Raw genomic sequence first — 18,826 nt, forward strand, 5'->3', positions numbered from 1 at the left:
GCACAAATTAGTTTACCTCCCTGTTAGTGAGAATTTGATTAAACAGCATGATCATTACACAGGTTTTGTCACACAACACAATGCTACATGTCTCATGTTGTGAGGGAGTATGCAATCGGCATGCTGACTGCAGGAATGTCCACCGGAGCGGTTGCCAGAGAATTTAATGTTAATTTTTCTACCATAAGTCACCTTCAACCTGGTAACACGTGGTCTGCGGTTGTGTGTGGTAACACCAGATACTGACTGGGTTTCTGATCCACAACACTACTTTCTTTGTAAATTATGTGTGACCAAAAGAATATATTCCCAGTCATGTGAAATCCATAGATTAGGGACTAATTAGTTTATTTGACTGTAGGTCAGTAATCTAATGAGTTTATTTGACTGTAGGTCAGTAATCTAATTAGTTTATTTGACTGTAGGTCAGTAATCTAATTAGTTTATTTGACTGTAGGTCAGTAATCTAATGAGTTTATTTGACTGTAGGTCAGTAATCTAATGAGTTTATTTGACTGTAGGTCAGTAATCTAATGAGTTTATTTGACTGTAGGTCAGTAATCTAATGAGTTTATTTGACTGTAGGTCAGTAATCTAATGAGTTTATTTGACTGTAGGTCAGTAATCTAATGAGTTTATTTGACTGTAGGTCAGTAATCTAATCTAATGAGTTTATTTGACTGTAGGTCAGTAATCTAATGAGTTTATTTGACTGTAGGTCAGTAATCTAATGAGTTTATTTGACTGTAGGTCAGTAATCTAATGAGTTTATTTGACTGTAGGTCAGTAATCTAATGAGTTTATTTGACTGTAGGTAATCTAATGAGTTTATTTGACTGTATCTAATCTAATGAGTTTATTTGACTGTAGGTCAGTAATCTAATGAGTTTATTTGACTGTAGGTCAGTAATCTAATGAGTTTATTTGACTGTAGGTCAGTAATCTAATGAGTTTATTTGACTGTGAGGTCAGTAATCTAATGAGTTTATTTGACTGTAGGTCAGTAATCTAATGAGTTTATTTGACTGTAGGTCAGTAATCTAATGAGTTTATTTGACTGTAGGTCAGTAATCTAATTAGTTTATTTGACTGTAGGTCAGTAATCTAATGAGTTTATTTGACTGTAGGTCAGTAATCTAATGAGTTTATTTGACTGTAGGTCAGTAATCTAATGAGTTTATTTGACTGTAGGTCAGTAATCTAATTAGTTTATTTGACTGTAGGTCAGTAATCTAATTAGTTTATTTGACTGTAGGTCAGTAATCTAATTAGTTTATTTGACTGTAGCTCAGTAATCTAATTAGTTTATTTGACTGTAAACTCTTTGACATTGTTGTATGTTGCATACATATTTTTGTTCAGTTCCACAAGTTATTCCTCTCTACAGTGACTAAGTGTGTGTGGATTGCATGAAGACTCTTCTAGCGTGAGTGTCTGTGTGTGTGTGTTTGTATATTTCTATATACACACACACACACACACACACATATATACAAAATACTTATTTTCCACCATAATTTGCAAATAAATTCATTAAAAATCCTACAATTTTCTGGATTTTTTTCCTAATTTTGTCTGTCATGGTTGAAGTGGACCTATGATGAAAATTACAGGCCTCTCTCATCTTTTTAAGTGGGAGAACTTGCACAACTGGTGGCTGACTAAATACTTTTTTGCCCCACTGTATACACACACACACACACACACACATATATATACACACACACTGCTCAAAAAAATAAAGGGAACACTTAAACAACACAATGTATCTCCAAGTCAATCACACTTCTGTGAAATCAAACTGTCCACTTAGGAAGCAACACTGATTGACAATAAATTTCACATGCTGTTGTGCAAATGGAATAGACAACAGGTGGAAATTATAGGCAATTAGTAAGACACCCCTAATAAAGGAGTGATTCTGCAGGTGGTGACCGCAGACCACTTCTCAGTTCCTATGCTTCCTGGCTGATGTTTTGGTCACTTTTGAATGCTGGCGGTGCTTTCACTCTAGTGGTAGCATGAGACGGAGTCTACAACCCACACAAGTGGCTCAGGTAGTGCAGCTCATCCAGGATGGCACATCAATGCGAGCTGTGGCAAGAAGGTTTGCTGTGTCTGTCAGCGTAGTGTCCAGAGCATGGAGGCGCTACCAGGAGACTGGCCAGTACATCAGGAGATGTGGAGGAGGCCGTAGGAGGGCAACAACCCAGCAGCAGGACTGCTACCTCCACTTTTGTGCAAGGAGGAGCAGGAGGAACACTGCCAGAGCCCTGCAAAATGACCTCCAGCAGGCCACAAATATGCATGTGTCTGCTTAAACGGTCAGAAACAGACTCCATGAGGGTGGTATGAGGGCCCGACATCCACAGGTGGGGGTTGTGCTTACAGCCAAACACCGTGCAGGACCTTTGTCATTTGCCAGAGAACAGCCCTCCATGTGCTCGCCAGAGGTAGCCTGACTGCCATTAGGTACCGTGATGAGATCCTCAGACCCCTTGTGAGACCATATGCTGGTGCGGTTGGCCCTTGGTTCCTCCTAATGCAAGACAATGCAATACCTCATGTGGCTGGAGTGTGTCAGCAGTTCCTGCAAGAGGAAGGCATTGATGCTATGGACTGGCCCGCCCGTTCCCCAGACCTGAATCCAATTGAGCACATCTGGGACATCATGTCTCGCTCCATCCACCAACGCCACGTTGCACCAGACTGTCCAGGAGTTGGCGGATGCTTTCGTCCAGGTCTGGGAGGAGATCCCTCAGGAGACCGTCCTCCACCTCATCAGGAGCATGCCCAGGCGTTGTAGGGAGGTCATAGAGGCACGTGGAGGCCACACACACTACTGAGCCTCATTTTGACTTGTTTTAAGGACATTACATCAAAGTTGGATCAGCCTGTAGTGTGGTTTTCCACTTTAATTTTGAGTGTGACTCCAAATCCAGACCTCCATGGGTTGATAAATTAGATTTCCATTGATAATATTTGTGTGATTTTGCTGTCAGAACATTCAACTATGTAAAGAAAAAGTATTTAATAAGAATATTTCATTCATTCAGATCTAGGATGTATTACTTTAGTTTTTCGCTTAATTATTTTGAGCAGTATATATATACATATATACATATATACATATACGTATGTACGTACGTATAATATATATATAATCATACACACACATACATACATGTACATTATATATATATATACATATACAGTGGGGCAAAAAATGATTTAGTCAGCCACCAATAGTTCTCTAACAGGGACTCTTCCTGCGTGAGTGTCTGTGTGTATATATATATATGTATATGTGTATATGTGTGTCTGTGTGTCTGTGTGTCTGTGTGTCTGTGTGTCTGTGTGTCTGTGTGTGTGTGTGTGTGTGTGTGTGTGTGTGTGTGTGTGTGTGTGTGTGTGTGTGTGTGTGTATGTGTGTACCGCTAACAAAGACTCTTCCAGCGTGGCTATAATATATATATGTGTGTGTGTGTGTGTGTGTGTGTGTGTGTGTGTGTGTGTGTGTGTGTGTGTGTGTGTGTGTGTGTGTGTGTGTGTGTGTGTGTGTGTGTGTGTGTGTGTGTGTGTGTGTGTGTGTGTGTACCTCTAACAGAGACTCTTCCAGCGTGGCTAGCTGGATCTTCTTGTCCTCCTCCTGCTGTAACAGACGGGTCTTCTGGGTCTCTAACTCTGGCTTCTCCTGCTGGATGGTCAAAGCTAGGAGCTAATACACACACAACGGATGGGCTGATTAACCAGGAGACAGTCTCAGTGTACAGTGATAAAGCAACGGTAGTGTGTGTGTGTTTTTACCTGTCCTCGCAGGCCAGCTCTGGTGGTGGTGAAGTTGACCTCAGTGACGACAGAGGCAGCGTCAGGGGGGATGAAGGGGGAGGGGTTACGCGTGGCCAGGAACAGACGGAACTCCTCGTTATAATCTATCACCTTATCACCTATCTGAACCACATACCGCGGACCTGGAGAGAGAGAGAGGGGGGAGGGAATGAGATAGGTAGGGAGAGATGGGGAGATGGAGGGAGAGAGGGAGTGAGAGGGAAAGTGAGTGAGAGAGGGAGGGAGAGATGGAGAGAGGGAGAGAGGGAGAGGGAAGGAGGTAGAGATGGGAGAGATGGAGAGAAGGAGTGATGGAGAGAGGGAGTGAGTGAGTGAGAGAGGGAGTGAGTGAGAGAGGGAGAGATAGAGAGATGGAGGAAGAGATGGAGAGAGGGAGGGAGAGATGGAGAGAGGGAGGGAGAGATGGAGAGAGGGAGGGAGAGATGGAGAGATGGAGGAAGAGATGGAGAGAGATGGAGAGAGGGAGGGAGAGATGGAGAGAGGGAGAGAGGGAGAGGGAAGGAGGTAGAGATGGGAGAGATGGAGAGAAGGAGTGATGGAGAGAGGGAGTGAGTGAGTGAGAGAGGGAGGGAGAGAGAGAGGGAGAGATAGAGAGATGGAGGAAGAGATGGAGAGAGGGAGGAGAGAGATGGAGAGAGGGAGGGAGAGATGGAGAGAGGGAGGGAGAGATGGAGAGATGGAGGAAGAGATGGAGAGAGATGGAGAGAGGGAGGGAGAGATGGAGAGAGAGAGGGAGGGATAGATGGAGGGAGAGAGGGAGGGAGAGAGGGAGGGAGAGGGGGAGGGAGAGAGGGAGGGAGAGAGGGAGGGAGAGAGGAGGGAGAGAGGGAGAGAGATGGAGGGAGAGAGGGTGAGAGGGAGAGAGGGAGGGAGGGAGAGAGGGGGAGAGGGAGGATGGAGAGAGGGAGTGAGTGAGGAGTGATGGAGTGAGGGATGGAGGGAGGGAGATGGAGGAGAGAGGAGGGAGAGAGGAGGGAGATGGAGGGAGAGATGGAGAGAGGAGAGAGAGGGGAGAGATGGAGGGAGAGATGGAGGGAGAGATGGAGGGAGATGGAGGGAGATGGAGGGAGATGGAGGGAGAGATGGAGGGAGAGATGGAGGGAGATGGAGGGAGAGAGGGAGGGAGAGAGGGAGAGGGAGAGAGGGAGGGAGAGATGGAGGGAGGGAGGGAGGGAGGGAGGGAGGGAGGGAGGGAGGGAGGGAGGGAGGGAGGGAGGGAGGGGGAGGGAGGGAGGGAGAGAGAGAGGGAGGGAGAGAGGGAGGGAGAGAGATGGAGGGAGAGATGGAGGGAGAGATGGAGGGAGATGGAGGGAGAGATGGAGGGAGGGAGGGAGGGAGGGAGGGAGGGAGGGAGATGGAGGGAGAGATGGAGGGAGATGGAGGGAGAGATGGAGGGAGATGGAGGGAGAGATGGAGGGAGATGGAGGAGAGATGGAGGGAGATGGAGGGAGAGAGGGTGGGAGAGATGGAGGGAGAGAGGGAGGGAGAGAGGGAGGGAGAGAGGGAGGGAGAGAGGGAGGGGGAGAGAGGGTGAGAGGGAGGGAGAGAGGGTGAGAGGGAGGGTGAGAGGGAGGGAGAGAGGGAGGGAGAGATGGAGGGGGGAGATGGAGGGGGGAGATGGAGGGGGAGATGGAGGGAGAGATGGAGGGAGAGATGGAGGGAGAGATGGAGGGGGAGATGGAGGGAGATGGAGGGAGAGATGGAGGGAGGGAGGGAGATGGATGGAGGGAGATGGAGGGAGAGAGGGAGGGAGATGGAGGGAGAGAGGGAGGGAGAGATGGAGGGAGAGAGGGAGGGAGAGAGGGAGGGAGAGAGGGAGGGAGAGGGGAAGGGAGAGAGGGAGGGAGAGAGGGAGGGAGAGAGGGAGGGAGAGAGGGGGTGAGAGGGAGGGAGGGAGAGGGTGAGAGGGAGGGTGAGAGGGAGGGAGGGTGAGAGGGAGGGTGAGAGGGAGGGTGAGAGGGAGGGTGAGAGGGAGGGTGAGAGGGAGGGTGAGAGGGAGGGAGAGAGGGAGGGAGAGAGGGAGAGGAGGGAGGAGGGAGAGAGGGAGGGAGAGAGGGAGGGAGGGAGGGAGGGAGAGAGGGAGGGAGAGAGGGTGAGAGGGAGGGAGGGAGAGAGGGAGGGTGAGAGGGAGGGAGAGGGAGGGAGAGAGGGAGGGAGAGAGGGAGGGAGAAGGGAGGGAGAAAGGGAGGGAGAAAGGAGGGAGAGAGGGAGGAGAGGGAGGGAGAGAGGGAGAGAGGGAGGGGGAGGGAGGGAGGGAGAGAGAGGGGAGGGAGAGGAGGGAGGGAGAGGAGGGAGAGGAGGGAGGGAGGAGGAGAGAGATGGAGGGAGAGAGGAGGCAGGGAGGAGATGGAGGGAGAGAGGGGGAGATGGAGGGAGAGAGGGAGGGAGAGATGAGAGGGAGGGAGAGAGAGGGTGATGGAGGGAGAGAGAGGGAGAGATGGAGAGGGAGAGATGGAGGAGAGAGAGAGAGGGAGGGGAGAGATGGAGGGAGGGATGGAGGGAGATGGAGAGATGGAGGGAGAGAGGGAGGGAGATGGAGGGAGAGAGGGAGGGAGATGGAGGGAGGGGAGGAGATGGAGGATGGAGGAGGGAGGGAGATGGAGGATGGGGAGAGGGAGGGAGGGAGAGAGGGAGGGAGGAGGGAGAGGGAGAGAGATGGAGGGAGGGAGAGGGAGGGAGAGGGTGAGGGAGGGGAGAGAGGGTGGAGGGAGGGAGAGAGAGGGAGAGGGAGGGTGAGAGGGGTGAGAGGGAGGAGAGGGGGAGAGGGAGGGAGAGGGAGGGAGAGAGGGTGAGAGGGTGAGAGAGAGGGAGAGATGGAGGGAGGGAGAGGGAGGAGAGAGAGGAGAGGAGAGAGAGGGTGGAGGGAGGGAGGGAGAGAGAGGGTGAGAGAGAGGGAGGGAGAGAGGGAGGAGAGGGAGGGAGGGAGATGGAGGGAGAGAGGGAGGGAGATGGAGGAGAGAGATGGAGGGAGATGGAGGAGATGGAGGGGAGGGAGGGAGATGGAGAGAGGAGGAGGGAGAGGGATGGAGGATGGAGGGAGAGGGGAGGGAGATGGAGGGAGAGATGGAGGGAGGGAGGATGGAGGGAGATGGAGATGGAGGGAGAGATGGAGGGAGATGGAGGGAGGGGAGGGGAGAGAGAGATGGAGGGAGAGAGGAGGGAGAGATGGGGAAGAGATGGAGGAGGGAGGGAGAGGGGGAGGGAGAGAGGGAGGGAGAGGAGGGTCTTCTCTGGGAGAGAGGGTGGGAGAGAGGGAGGGAGAGAGGGGTGAGAGGGAGGGAGAGGGGTGAGAAGGTGCTCCCTCCCTCCCTCCCTGCTCCCTCCCTCCCTCCCTGGGAGGGTGAGAGGGAGGGAGAGATTCTCCAGTGGATGGCCGATCCCCCTCATTTATTTTCAGTTGATTCACTGCCCTTTAACCAACACCCCTCTCTCTCCTCCTCTCCTCCCTCTGTCTAACCTCCTCCCTACATATCTCTCCCTCTAGCTTCCACCCTACATCTCTTTCTCCCCCTCCCCATCTCTCCCTCACTCACTACCTCTCTCCCCACCCTCCGTAGTGGGTAGACTCACCCTGTGTTATCAGTCTCTCCTCAGTAGTGGGACCCTGTCATTATCGTCTCTCCTCAGAGGGAGGGAGTGTCTCCTCAGGGAGAGATGGAGGGAGAGATGGAGGGAGGGCGGGAGATGGAGGGAGGGCGGGAGATGGAGGCAGGGAGGGAGATGGAGGGAGAGGGGAGGGTAGACTCAGGGAGAGTGTTATCAGTCTCTCCTCAGTAGGAAGAGGGTGAGAGAGATCACCCTGTGTGGAGGAGAGAGGGAGGAGATGGAGGGAGAGAGGGAGATCAGGGTCTGGAGTAGTAGGTAGACTCACCCTGTGTTATCAGTCTCTCCTCAGTAGTGAGGGTGGGTAGACTCACCCTGTGTTATCAGGTCTCTCCTCAGTAGTGGGTAGACTCACCCTGTGTTATCAGGTCTCTCCTCAGTAGTGTGTAGACTCACCCTGTGTTATCAGGTCTCTCCTCAGTAGTGGGTAGACTCACCCTGTGTTATCAGGTCTCTAGGACATTTCATGTAGTGGGTAGACTCACCCTGTGTTATCAGGTCTCTACTCAGCCTCTCTCTGTGTTATCCTGGTCTCTCAGTCCATTCCAGTGGATGGCCTCTCAGTAGTGTGTAGACTCACCCTGTGTTATCAGTCTCTCCTCAGTCACCCTGTGTTATCAGGTCTCTCCTGGGTTATCAGGACTCACCCTGTGTGTTATCAGTAGTGTCTCTCCCCTCAGTAGTGTGTAGACTCCTCCCTCCCCTGTTATCAGTCTCTCCTCAGTAGTGGGTAGACTCACCCTGTGTTATCAGTCTCTCCTCAGTAGTGTGTAGACTCACCCTGTGTTATCAGTCTCTCCTCAGTAGTGGGTAGACTCACCCTGTGTTATCAGTCTCTCCTCAGTAGTGGGTAGACTCACCCTGTGTTATCAGTCTCTCCTCAGTAGTGTGTAGACTCACCCTGTGTTATCAGTCTCTCCTCAGTAGTGGGTAGACTCACCCTGTGTTATCAGTGTTATCAGTCTCTCCTCAGTAGTGGGTCAGTGTTATCTCACCCTCAGTAGTTATCAGGTCTCTCCTCAGTAGTGTGTAGACTCACCCTGTGTTATCAGTCTCTCCTCAGTAGTGTGTAGACTCACCCTGTGTTATCAGGTCTCTCCTCAGTAGTGTGTAGACTCACCCTGTGTTATCAGGTCTCTCCTCAGTAGTGTGTAGACTCACCCTGTGTTATCAGTCTCTCCTCAGTAGTGTGTAGACTCACCCTGTGTTATCAGTCTCTCCTCAGTAGTGTGTAGACTCACCCTGTGTTATCAGTCTCTCCTCAGTAGTAGGTAGACTCACCCTGTGTTATCAGGTCTCTACTCAGTAGTAGGTAGACTCACCCTGTGTTATCAGGTCTCTCCTCAGTAGTGTGTAGACTCACCCTGTGTTATCAGTCTCTCCTCAGTAGTAGGTAGACTCACCCTGTGTTATCAGGTCTCTACTCAGTAGTAGGTAGACTCACCCTGTGTTATCAGTCTCTCCTCAGTAGTGTGTAGACTCACCCTGTGTTATCAGTCTCTCCTCAGTAGTGTGTAGACTCACCCTGTGTTATCAGGTCTCTCCTCAGTAGTGTGTAGACTCACCCTGTGTTATCAGGTCTCTCCACAGTAGTGTGTAGACTCACCCTGTGTTATCAGGTCTCTACTCAGTAGTGTGTAGACTCACCCTGTGTTATCAGGTCTCTACTCAGTAGTGTGTAGACTCACCCTGTGTTATCAGGTCTCTCCTCAGTAGTGTGTAGACTCACCCTGTGTTATCAGTCTCTCCTCAGTAGTGTGTAGACTCACCCTGTGTTATCAGTCTCTCCTCAGTAGTGTGTAGACTCACCCTGTGTTATCAGGTCTCTCCTCAGTAGTGTGTAGACTCACCCTGTGTTATCAGTCTCTCCTCAGTAGTGTGTAGACTCACCCTGTGTTATCAGGTCTCTCCTCAGTAGTGTGTAGACTCACCCTGTGTTATCAGTCTCTCCTCAGTAGTGTGTAGACTCACCCTGTGTTATCAGTCTCTCCTCAGTAGTGGGTAGACTCACCCTGTGTTATCAGGTCTCTACTCAGTAGTGTGTAGACTCACCCTGTGTTATCAGGTCTCTCCTCAGTAGTGTGTAGACTCACCCTGTGTTATCAGTCTCTCCTCAGTAGTGTGTAGACTCACCCTGTGTTATCAGGTCTCTACTCAGTAGTAGGTAGACTCACCCTGTGTTATCAGGTCTCTCCTCAGTAGTGTGTAGACTCACCCTGTGTTATCAGTCTCTCCTCAGTAGTGTGTAGACTCACCCTGTGTTATCAGTCTCTCCTCAGTAGTGTGTAGACTCACCCTGTGTTATCAGGTCTCTCCTCAGTAGTGTGTAGACTCACCCTGTGTTATCAGTCTCTCCTCAGTAGTGTGTAGACTCACCCTGTGTTATCAGTCTCTCCTCAGTAGTGTGTAGACTCACCCTGTGTTATCAGTCTCTCCTCAGTAGTGTGTAGACTCACCCTGTGTTATCAGTCTCTCCTCAGTAGTGTGTTATCAGTAGACTCACCCTGTGTTATCGTCTCTCCTCAGTAGTGTGTAGACTCACCCTGTGTTATCAGGTCTCTCCTCAGTAGTGTGTAGACTCACCCTGTGTTATCAGTCTCTCCTCAGTAGTGTGTAGACTCACCCTGTGTTATCAGTCTCTCCTCAGTAGTGTGTAGACTCACCCTGTGTTATCAGGTCTCTCCTCAGTAGTGGGTAGACTCACCCTGTGTTATCAGGTCTCTCCTCAGTAGTAGGTAGACTCACCCTGTGTTATCAGGTCTCTCCTCAGTAGTGTGTAGACTCACCCTGTGTTATCAGGTCTCTACTCAGTAGTGTGTAGACTCACCCTGTGTTATCAGGTCTCTCCTCAGTAGTGTGTAGACTCACCCTGTGTTATCAGTCTCTCCTCAGTAGTGTGTAGACTCACCCTGTGTTATCAGGTCTCTCCCCTCAGTAGTGTGTAGACTCACCCTGTGTTATCAGGTCTCTCCTCAGTAGTGTGTAGACTCACCCTGTGTTATCAGGTCTCTCCTCAGTAGTGTGTAGACTCACCCTGTGTTATCAGGTCTCTACTCAGTAGTGTGTAGACTCACCCTGTGTTATCAGGTCTCTCCTCAGTAGTGTGTAGACTCACCCTGTGTTATCAGTCTCTCCTCAGTAGTGTGTAGACTCACCCTGTGTTATCAGTCTCTCCTCAGTAGTGTGTAGACTCACCCTGTGTTATCAGGTCTCTCCTCAGTAGTGTGTAGACTCACCCTGTGTTATCAGTCTCTCCTCAGTAGTGTGTAGACTCACCCTGTGTTATCAGGTCTCTCCTCAGTAGTGTGTAGACTCACCCTGTGTTATCAGTCTCTCCTCAGTAGTGTGTAGACTCACCCTGTGTTATCAGTCTCTCCTCAGTAGTGTGTAGACTCACCCTGTGTTATCAGGTCTCTCCTCAGTAGTGTGTAGACTCACCCTGTGTTATCAGGTCTCTCCACAGTAGTGTGTAGACTCACCCTGTGTTATCAGTCTCTCAGTCTCAGTAGTGTGTAGACTCACCCTGTGTTATCAGGTCTCTCCTCAGTAGTGTGTAGACTCACCCTGTGTTATCAGGTCTCTCCTCAGTAGTGTGTAGACTCACCCTGTGTTATCATCAGTCTCTCCCCTCAGTAGTGTGTAGACTCACCCTGTGTTATCAGGTCTCTCCTCAGTAGTGTGTAGACTCACCCTGTGTTATCAGTCTCTCCTCAGTAGTGTGTAGACTCACCCTGTGTTATCAGTCTCTCCTCAGTAGTGTGTAGACTCACCCTGTGTTATCAGTCTCTCCTCAGTAGTGTGTAGACTCACCCTGTGTTATCAGTCTCTCCTCAGTAGTAGGTAGACTCACCCTGTGTTATCAGGTCTCTACTCAGTAGTGGGTAGACTCACCCTGTGTTATCAGGTCTCTACTCAGTAGTGTGTAGACTCACCCTGTGTTATCAGGTCTCTCCTCAGTAGTGTGTAGACTCACCCTGTGTTATCAGTCTCTCCTCAGTAGTGTGTAGACTCACCCTGTGTTATCAGGTCTCTACTCAGTAGTGTGTAGACTCACCCTGTGTTATCAGGTCTCTCCTCAGTAGTGGGTAGACTCACCCTGTGTTATCAGTCTCTCCTCAGTAGTGTGTAGACTCACCCTGTGTTATCAGGTCTCTCCTCAGTAGTGTGTAGACTCACCCTGTGTTATCAGGTCTCTCCTCAGTAGTGGGTAGACTCACCCTGTGTTATCAGGTCTCTCCTCAGTAGTGTGTAGACTCACCCTGTGTTATCAGGTCTCTACTCAGTAGTGTGTAGACTCACCCTGTGTTATCAGGTCTCTCCTCAGTAGTGGGTAGACTCACCCTGTGTTATCAGTCTCTCCTCAGTAGTGTGTAGACTCACCCTGTGTTATCAGGTCTCTCCTCAGTAGTGGGTAGACTCACCCTGTGTTATCAGGTCTCTCCTCAGTAGTAGGTAGACTCACCCTGTGTTATCAGGTCTCTACTCAGTAGTGTGTAGACTCACCCTGTGTTATCAGTCTCTCCTCAGTAGGTCTCTACTCAGTAGTGTGTAGACTCACCCTGTGTTATCAGGTCTCTCCTCAGTAGTGTGTAGACTCACCCTGTGTTATCAGGTCTCTACTCAGTAGTGTGTAGACTCACCCTGTGTTATCAGGTCTCTCCTCAGTAGTGTGTAGACTCACCCTGTGTTATCAGTCTCTCCTCAGTAGTGTGTAGACTCACCCTGTGTTATCAGGTCTCTACTCAGTAGTGTGTAGACTCACCCTGTGTTATCAGGTCTCTCCTCAGTAGTGGGTAGACTCACCCTGTGTTATCAGTCTCTCCTCAGTAGTGTGTAGACTCACCCTGTGTTATCAGGTCTCTCCTCAGTAGTGTGTAGACTCACCCTGTGTTATCAGGTCTCTACTCAGTAGTGGGTAGACTCACCCTGTGTTATCAGGTCTCTACTCAGTAGTGGGTAGACTCACCCTGTGTTATCAGGTCTCTACTCAGTAGTGGGTAGACTCACCCTGTGTTATTAGGTCTCTCCTCAGTAGTGGGTAGAGAACCGGCTCCACTCCATCCATCTCCTGGATGATCAGCGTTTTCCCAAAACGCACAGCCAGCTCCAGAGACGTGATGAAGTTAGGGTCCTGGAGGAAAACATTCTGATAACAGCACTAATGCCTGGTGTCACAACTGGTATCTAACTGGTTACATTACGACTAACATGTCTCTGTGTGATATGAGTTCACAGTACCTGTTGGTTGACTGAAATACGGGGTAAATGTGTTTCTGTATAAGTGACAGGTGTGATGTGTGAATGATTGACAGATGTGACAGGTGTACCTGCTGATTGATGACCTCGAGGCGATGCTGCTTCAGGTGAGTACGAAGCCACTCTGTAGCTCGAGAGGAGGGGTCGATGAGGAAAGGACAAGCAACACTCTGAGAGAGAGAGAGAGAGAGAGAGAGAGAGAGAGAGAGAGAGAGAGAGAGAGAGAGAGAGAGAGAGACAGAAAGAGACGTAAGTGATGGATGACATACTGAAAGTCATTAAGGAACTAAGAGTCCTTTTTCCATTTCTTTTCCTATCTATATATTAAGATAGATGCTTAAATAGTTTTTCTCTCTGGGGTGAATCTTTGAGGCCCAGTCCAGTTCTCTCTCACAGCTGTCACAGTGATTGGCCAGCGAGGCATTGGCTGTCTGGATTCAGAGCTGCCAGACATTGAGCAGTACACACCAGACAAAGGGATGAAATCACCCTCTATGTATTGCCGTCTTGCTCTGGCCTTTTCTCTCCTTCCATCTCTCTAAACCATGTCCTTTCTGTTTATCTTTCCCCATCCCTCCTTCTATATTAGTTTATTCATCCTTTCTCTCCCTCTTTCCCTCTGTAGTCATATATGCTTTAGATGTGGCCGTGGTTGATGGTTATGGCCCTGTGTGTGTAAACTGCAATTCCTTTATTCACAGTCTCCCAGGGCTGACAAACCATCAAACATCTGACACACTGTCTGCTGTAGTGGTCCGACCTACACACACTCCACAAGACCTAGCAAAGAGAACCACCGTTTGGACAGCAATTTATGAGACACACTGAGCAGACATGTCACACAGCACCAGGTACCAGCGTGTTTGCAGTAAATTGCTGTGGGATCACAACAGACATGCTTTATAAAGGGTCTAAGAATCAATAGGATTGCAAAGGTAGGATATATTACTGGAAACTTTCACAATGTACCAGTAAACTACCAGAATGTTGGTATCTTTCAAATATTTTATGTAATCCATCAAAAGACATATTTGGCCTTTTGGGATACTTCAGATTATCACAGGTGTCTAATAGTCTCTGGCCCTCTGTGTGGTCCAATCACAGGTGTCTAATAGTCTCTGGCCCTATGTGTGGTCCAATCACAGGTGTCTAATAGTCTCTGGCCCTCTGTGTGGTCCAATCACAGGTGTCTAATAGTCTCTGGCCCTCTGTGTGGTCTTATCACAGGTGTCTAATAGTCTCTGGCCCTCTGTGTGGTCTTATCACAGGTGTCTAATAGTCTCTGGCCCTCTAATAGTCTCTGGCCCTCTGTGTGGTCTAATCACAGGTGTCTAATAGTCTCTGGCCCTCTGTGTGGTCTAATCACAGGTGTCTAATAGTCTCTGGCCCTCTGTGTGGTCCAATCACAGGTGTCTAATAGTCTCTGGCCCTCTGTGTGGTCTAATCACAGGTGTCTAATAGTCTCTGGCCCTCTGTGTGGTCTAATCACAGGTGTCTAATAGTCTCTGGCCCTCTGTGTGGTCTAATCACAGGTGTCTAATAGTCTCTGGCCCTCTGTGTGGTCCAATCACAGGTGTCTAATAGTCTCTGGCCCTCTGTGTGGTCTAATCACAGGTGTCTAATAGTCTCTGGCCCTCTGTGTGGTCCTATCACAGGTGTCTAATAGTCTCTGGCCCTCTGTGTGGTCCAATCACAGGTGTCTAATAGTCTCTGGCCCTCTGTGTGGTCCAATCACAGGTGTCTAATAGTCTCTGGCCCTCTGTGTGGTCCTATCACAGGTGTCTAATAGTCTCTGGCCCTATGTGTGGTCTAATCACAGGTGTCTAATAGTCTCTGGCCCTCTGTGTGGTCTAATCACAGGTGTCTAATAGTCTCTGGCCCTCTGTGTGGTCTAATCACAGGTGTCTAATAGTCTCTGGCCCTCTGTGTGGTCTAATCACAGGTGTCTAATAGTCTCTGGCCCTCTGTGTGATCTTATCACAGGTGTCTAATAGTCTCTGGCCCTCTGTGTGGTCTAATCACAGGTGTCTAATAGTCTCGGGCCCTCTGTGTGGTCTTATCACAGGTGTCTAATAGTCTCTGGCCCTCTGTGTGGTCTAATCACAGGTGTCTAATAGTCTCTGGCCCTCTGTGTGGTCTAATCACAGGTGTCTAATAGTCTCTGGCCCTCTGTGTGGTCTAATCACAGGTGTCTAATAGTCTCTGGCCCTCTGTGTGGTCTTATCACAGGTGTCTAATAGTCTCTGGCCCTCTGTGTGGTCTAATCACAGGTGTCTAATAGTCTCTGGCCCTCTGTGTGGTCTTATCACAGGTGTCTAATAGTCTCTGGCCCTCTGTGTGGTCTAATCACAGGTGTCTAATAGTCTCTGGCCCTCTGTGTGGTCTTATCACAGGTGTCTAATAGTCTCTGGCCCTCTGTGTGGTCTTATCACAGGTGTCTAATAGTCTCTGGCCCTCTGTGTGGTCTTATCACAGGTGTCTAATAGTCTCTGGCCCTCTGTGTGGTCTAATCACAGGTGTCTAATAGTCTCTGGCCCTCTGTGTGGTCTAATCACAGGTGTCTAATAGTCTCTGGCCCTCTGTGTGGCTAATCACAGGTGTCTAATAGTCTCTGGCCCTCTGTGTGGTCTAATCACAGGTGTCTAATAGTCTCTGGCCCTCTGTGTCTAATCACAGGTGTCTAATAGTCTAATCACAGGTGTCTAATAGTCTCTGGCCCTCTGTGTGGTCTAATCACAGGTGTCTAATAGTCTCTGGCCCTCTGTGTGGTCTAATCACAGGTGTCTAATAGTCTCTGGCCCTCTGTGTGGTCTTATCACAGGTGTCTAATAGTCTCTGGCCCTCTGTGTGGTCTTATCACAGGTGTCTAATAGTCTCTGGCCCTCTGTGTGGTCTAATCACAGGTGTCTAATAGTCTCTGGCCCTCTGTGTGGTCTAATCACAGGTGTCTAATAGTCTCTGGCCCTCTGTGTGGTCTAATCACAGGTGTCTAATAGTCTCTGGGTGTCACAGGTGTCTAATAGTCTCTGGCCCTCTGTGTGGTCTAATCACAGGTGTCTAATAGTCTCTGGCCCTCTGTGTGGTCTAATCACAGGTGTCTAATAGTCTCTGGCCCTCTGTGTGGTCTAATCACAGGTGTCTAATAGTCTCTGTGCCCTCTGGCCCTCTGTGTGGTCTTCATGTCTACTCTGGCCCTCTGTGTCTAATCACAGGTGTCTAATAGTCTCTGGCCCTCTGTGTGGTCTAATCACAGGTGTCTAATAGTCTCTGGCCCTCTGTGTGGTCTTATCACAGGTGTCTAATAGTCTCTGGCCCTCTGTGTGGTCTAATCACAGGTGTCTAATAGTCTCTGGCCCTCTGTGTGGTCTAATCACAGGTGTCTAATAGTCTCTGGCCCTCTGTGTGGTCTAATCACAGGTGTCTAATAGTCTCTGGCCCTCTGTGTGGTCTAATCACAGGTGTCTAATAGTCTCTGGCCCTCTGTGTGGTCTAATCACAGGTGTCTAATAGTCTCTGGCCCTCTGTGTGGTCTTATCACAGGTGTCTAATAGTCTCTGGCCCTCTGTGTGGTCTTATCACAGGTGTCTAATAGTCTCTGGCCCTCTGTGTGGTCTAATCACAGGTGTCTAATAGTCTCTGGCCCTCTGTGTGGTCTTATCACAGGTGTCTAATAGTCTCTGGCCCTCTGTGTGGTCTAATCACAGGTGTCTAATAGTCTCTGGCCCTCTGTGTGGTCTTATCACAGGTGTCTAATAGTCTCTGGCCCTCTGTGTGGTCTTATCACAGGTGTCTAATAGTCTCTGGCCCTCTGTGTGGTCCTATCACAGGTGTCTAATAGTCTCTGGCCCTCTGTGTGGTCTAATCACAGGTGTCTAATAGTCTCTGGCCCTCTGTGTGGTCTAATCACAGGTGTCTAATAGTCTCTGGCCCTCTGTGTGGTCTAATCACAGGTGTCTAATAGTCTCTGGCCCTCTGTGTGGTCTAATCACAGGTGTCTAATAGTCTCTGGCCCTCTGTGTGGTCTAATCACAGGTGTCTAATAGTCTCTGGCCCTCTGTGTGGTCTAATCACAGGTGTCTAATAGTCTCTGGCCCTCTGTGTGGTCTAATCTGTGCCCTCTGGCCCTCTGTGTGGTCTAATCACAGGTGTCTAATAGTCTCTGGCCCTCTGTGTGGTCTAATCACAGGTGTCTAATAGTCTCTGGCCCTCTGTGTGGTCTTATCACAGGTGTCTAATAGTCTCTGGCCCTCTGTGTGGTCTTATCACAGGTGTCTAATAGTCTCTGGCCCTCTGTGTGGTCTAATCACAGGTGTCTAATAGTCTCTGGCCCTCTGTGTGGTCTAATCACAGGTGTCTAATAGTCTCTGGCCCTCTGTGTGGTCCAATCACAGGTGTCTAATAGTCTCTGGCCCTCTGTGTGGTCTAATCACAGGTGTCTAATAGTCTCTGGCCCTCTGTGTGGTCTCATGTCACTCTGGCCCTCTGTGTGGTCTAATCACAGGTGTCTAATAGTCTCTGGCCCTCTGTGTGGTCCAATCACAGGTGTCTAATAGTCTCTGGCCCTCTGTGTGGTCTAATCACAGGTGTCTAATAGTCTCTGGCCCTCTGTGTGGTCTAATCACAGGTGTCTAATAGTCTCTGGCCCTCTGTGTGGTCTAATCACAGGTGTCTAATAGTCTCTGGCCCTCTGTGTGGTCTAATCACAGGTGTCTAATAGTCTCTGGCCCTCTGTGTGGTCTAATCACAGGTGTCTAATAGTCTCTGGCCCTCTGTGTGGTCTAATCACAGGTGTCTAATAGTCTCTGGCCCTCTGTGTGGTCTTATCACAGGTGTCTAATAGTCTCTGGCCCTCTGTGTGGTCTTATCACAGGTGTCTAATAGTCTCTGGCCCTCTGTGTGGTCTAATCACAGGTGTCTATCACACAGGTGTCTAATAGTCTCTGGCCCTCTGTGTGGTCTAATCACAGGTGTCTAATAGTCTCTGGCCCTCTGTGTGGTCTAATCACAGGTGTCTAATAGTCTCTGGCCCTCTGTGTGGTCTAATCACAGGTGTCTAATAGTCTCTGGCCCTCTGTGTGGTCTAATCACAGGTGTCTAATAGTCTCTGGCCCTCTGTGTGGTCTAATCACAGGTGTCTAATAGTCTCTGGCCCTCTGTGTGGTCTAATCACAGGTGTCTAATAGTCTCTGGCCCTCTGTGTGGTCTAATCACAGGTGTCTAATAGTCTCTGGCCCTCTGTGTGGTCCAATCACAGGTGTCTAATAGTCTCTGGCCCTCTGTGTGGTCCAATCACAGGTGTCTAATAGTCTCTGGCCCTCTGTGTGGTCTTATCACAGGTGTCTAATCACAGGTGTCTCTCCCCCTCTGTGTGGTCTTATCACAGGTGTCTAATAGTCTCTGGCCCTCTGTGTGGTCTTATCACAGGTGTCTAATAGTCTCTGGCCCTCTGTGTGGTCTTATCACAGGTGTCTAATAGTCTCTGGCCCTCTGTGTGGTCTAATCACAGGTGTCTACAGTGGTCTAATCACAGGTGTCTAATAGTCTCTGGCCCTCTGTGTGGTCTTATCACAGGTGTCTAATAGTCTCTGGCCCTCTGTGTGGTCTAATCACAGGTGTCTAATAGTCTCTGGCCCTCTGTGTGGTCTAATCACAGGTGTCTAATAGTCTCTGGCCCTCTGTGTGGTCTAATCACAGGTGTCTAATAGTCTCTGGCCCTCTGTGTGGTCTTATCACAGGTGTCTAATAGTCTCTGGCCCTCTGTGTGGTCTAATCACAGGTGTCTAATAGTCTCTGGCCCTCTGTGTGGTCTAATCACAGGTGTCTAATAGCCTCTGGCCCTCTGTGTGGTGTCTAATCATCACAGGTGTCTAATAGTCTCTGGCCCTCTGTGTGGTCTTATCACAGGTGTCTAATAGTCTCTGGCCCTCTGTGTGGTCTTCATCACAGGTGTCTAATGTCTAGTCTCTGGCCCTCTGTGTGGTCTAATCACAGGTGTCTAATAGTCTCTGGCCCTCTGTGTGGTCTAATCACAGGTGTCTAATAGTCTCTGGCCCTCTGTGTGGTCTAATCACAGGTGTCTAATAGTCTCTGGCCCTCTGTGTGGTCTTATCACAGGTGT

General features: G+C 49.4%; 1 protein-coding gene across 1 annotated transcript in view; it reads right to left on the bottom strand.

The window, feature by feature from the left end:
- The window catches only part of LOC124004954 (cytoplasmic dynein 2 heavy chain 1-like), a 176,945-nt gene that overhangs the window by 141,329 nt on the left and 16,790 nt on the right, over nucleotides 1-18,826 (bottom strand). Inside the window, exons 9-12 of the mRNA XM_046313758.1 lie at nucleotides 12,780-12,878; nucleotides 12,460-12,583; nucleotides 3,808-3,971; nucleotides 3,599-3,718 (exon numbers count right to left, since the gene is read on the bottom strand). Coding sequence (XP_046169714.1) covers nucleotides 3,599-3,718; nucleotides 3,808-3,971; nucleotides 12,460-12,583; nucleotides 12,780-12,878 — 507 coding nt within the window. The remainder of the gene's footprint in view (nucleotides 1-3,598; nucleotides 3,719-3,807; nucleotides 3,972-12,459; nucleotides 12,584-12,779; nucleotides 12,879-18,826) is intronic.

The sequence above is a fragment of the Oncorhynchus gorbuscha genome, linkage group LG19 (assembly GCF_021184085.1).
Source record: "Oncorhynchus gorbuscha isolate QuinsamMale2020 ecotype Even-year linkage group LG19, OgorEven_v1.0, whole genome shotgun sequence".
Lineage (NCBI taxonomy): Eukaryota > Metazoa > Chordata > Actinopteri > Salmoniformes > Salmonidae > Oncorhynchus > Oncorhynchus gorbuscha.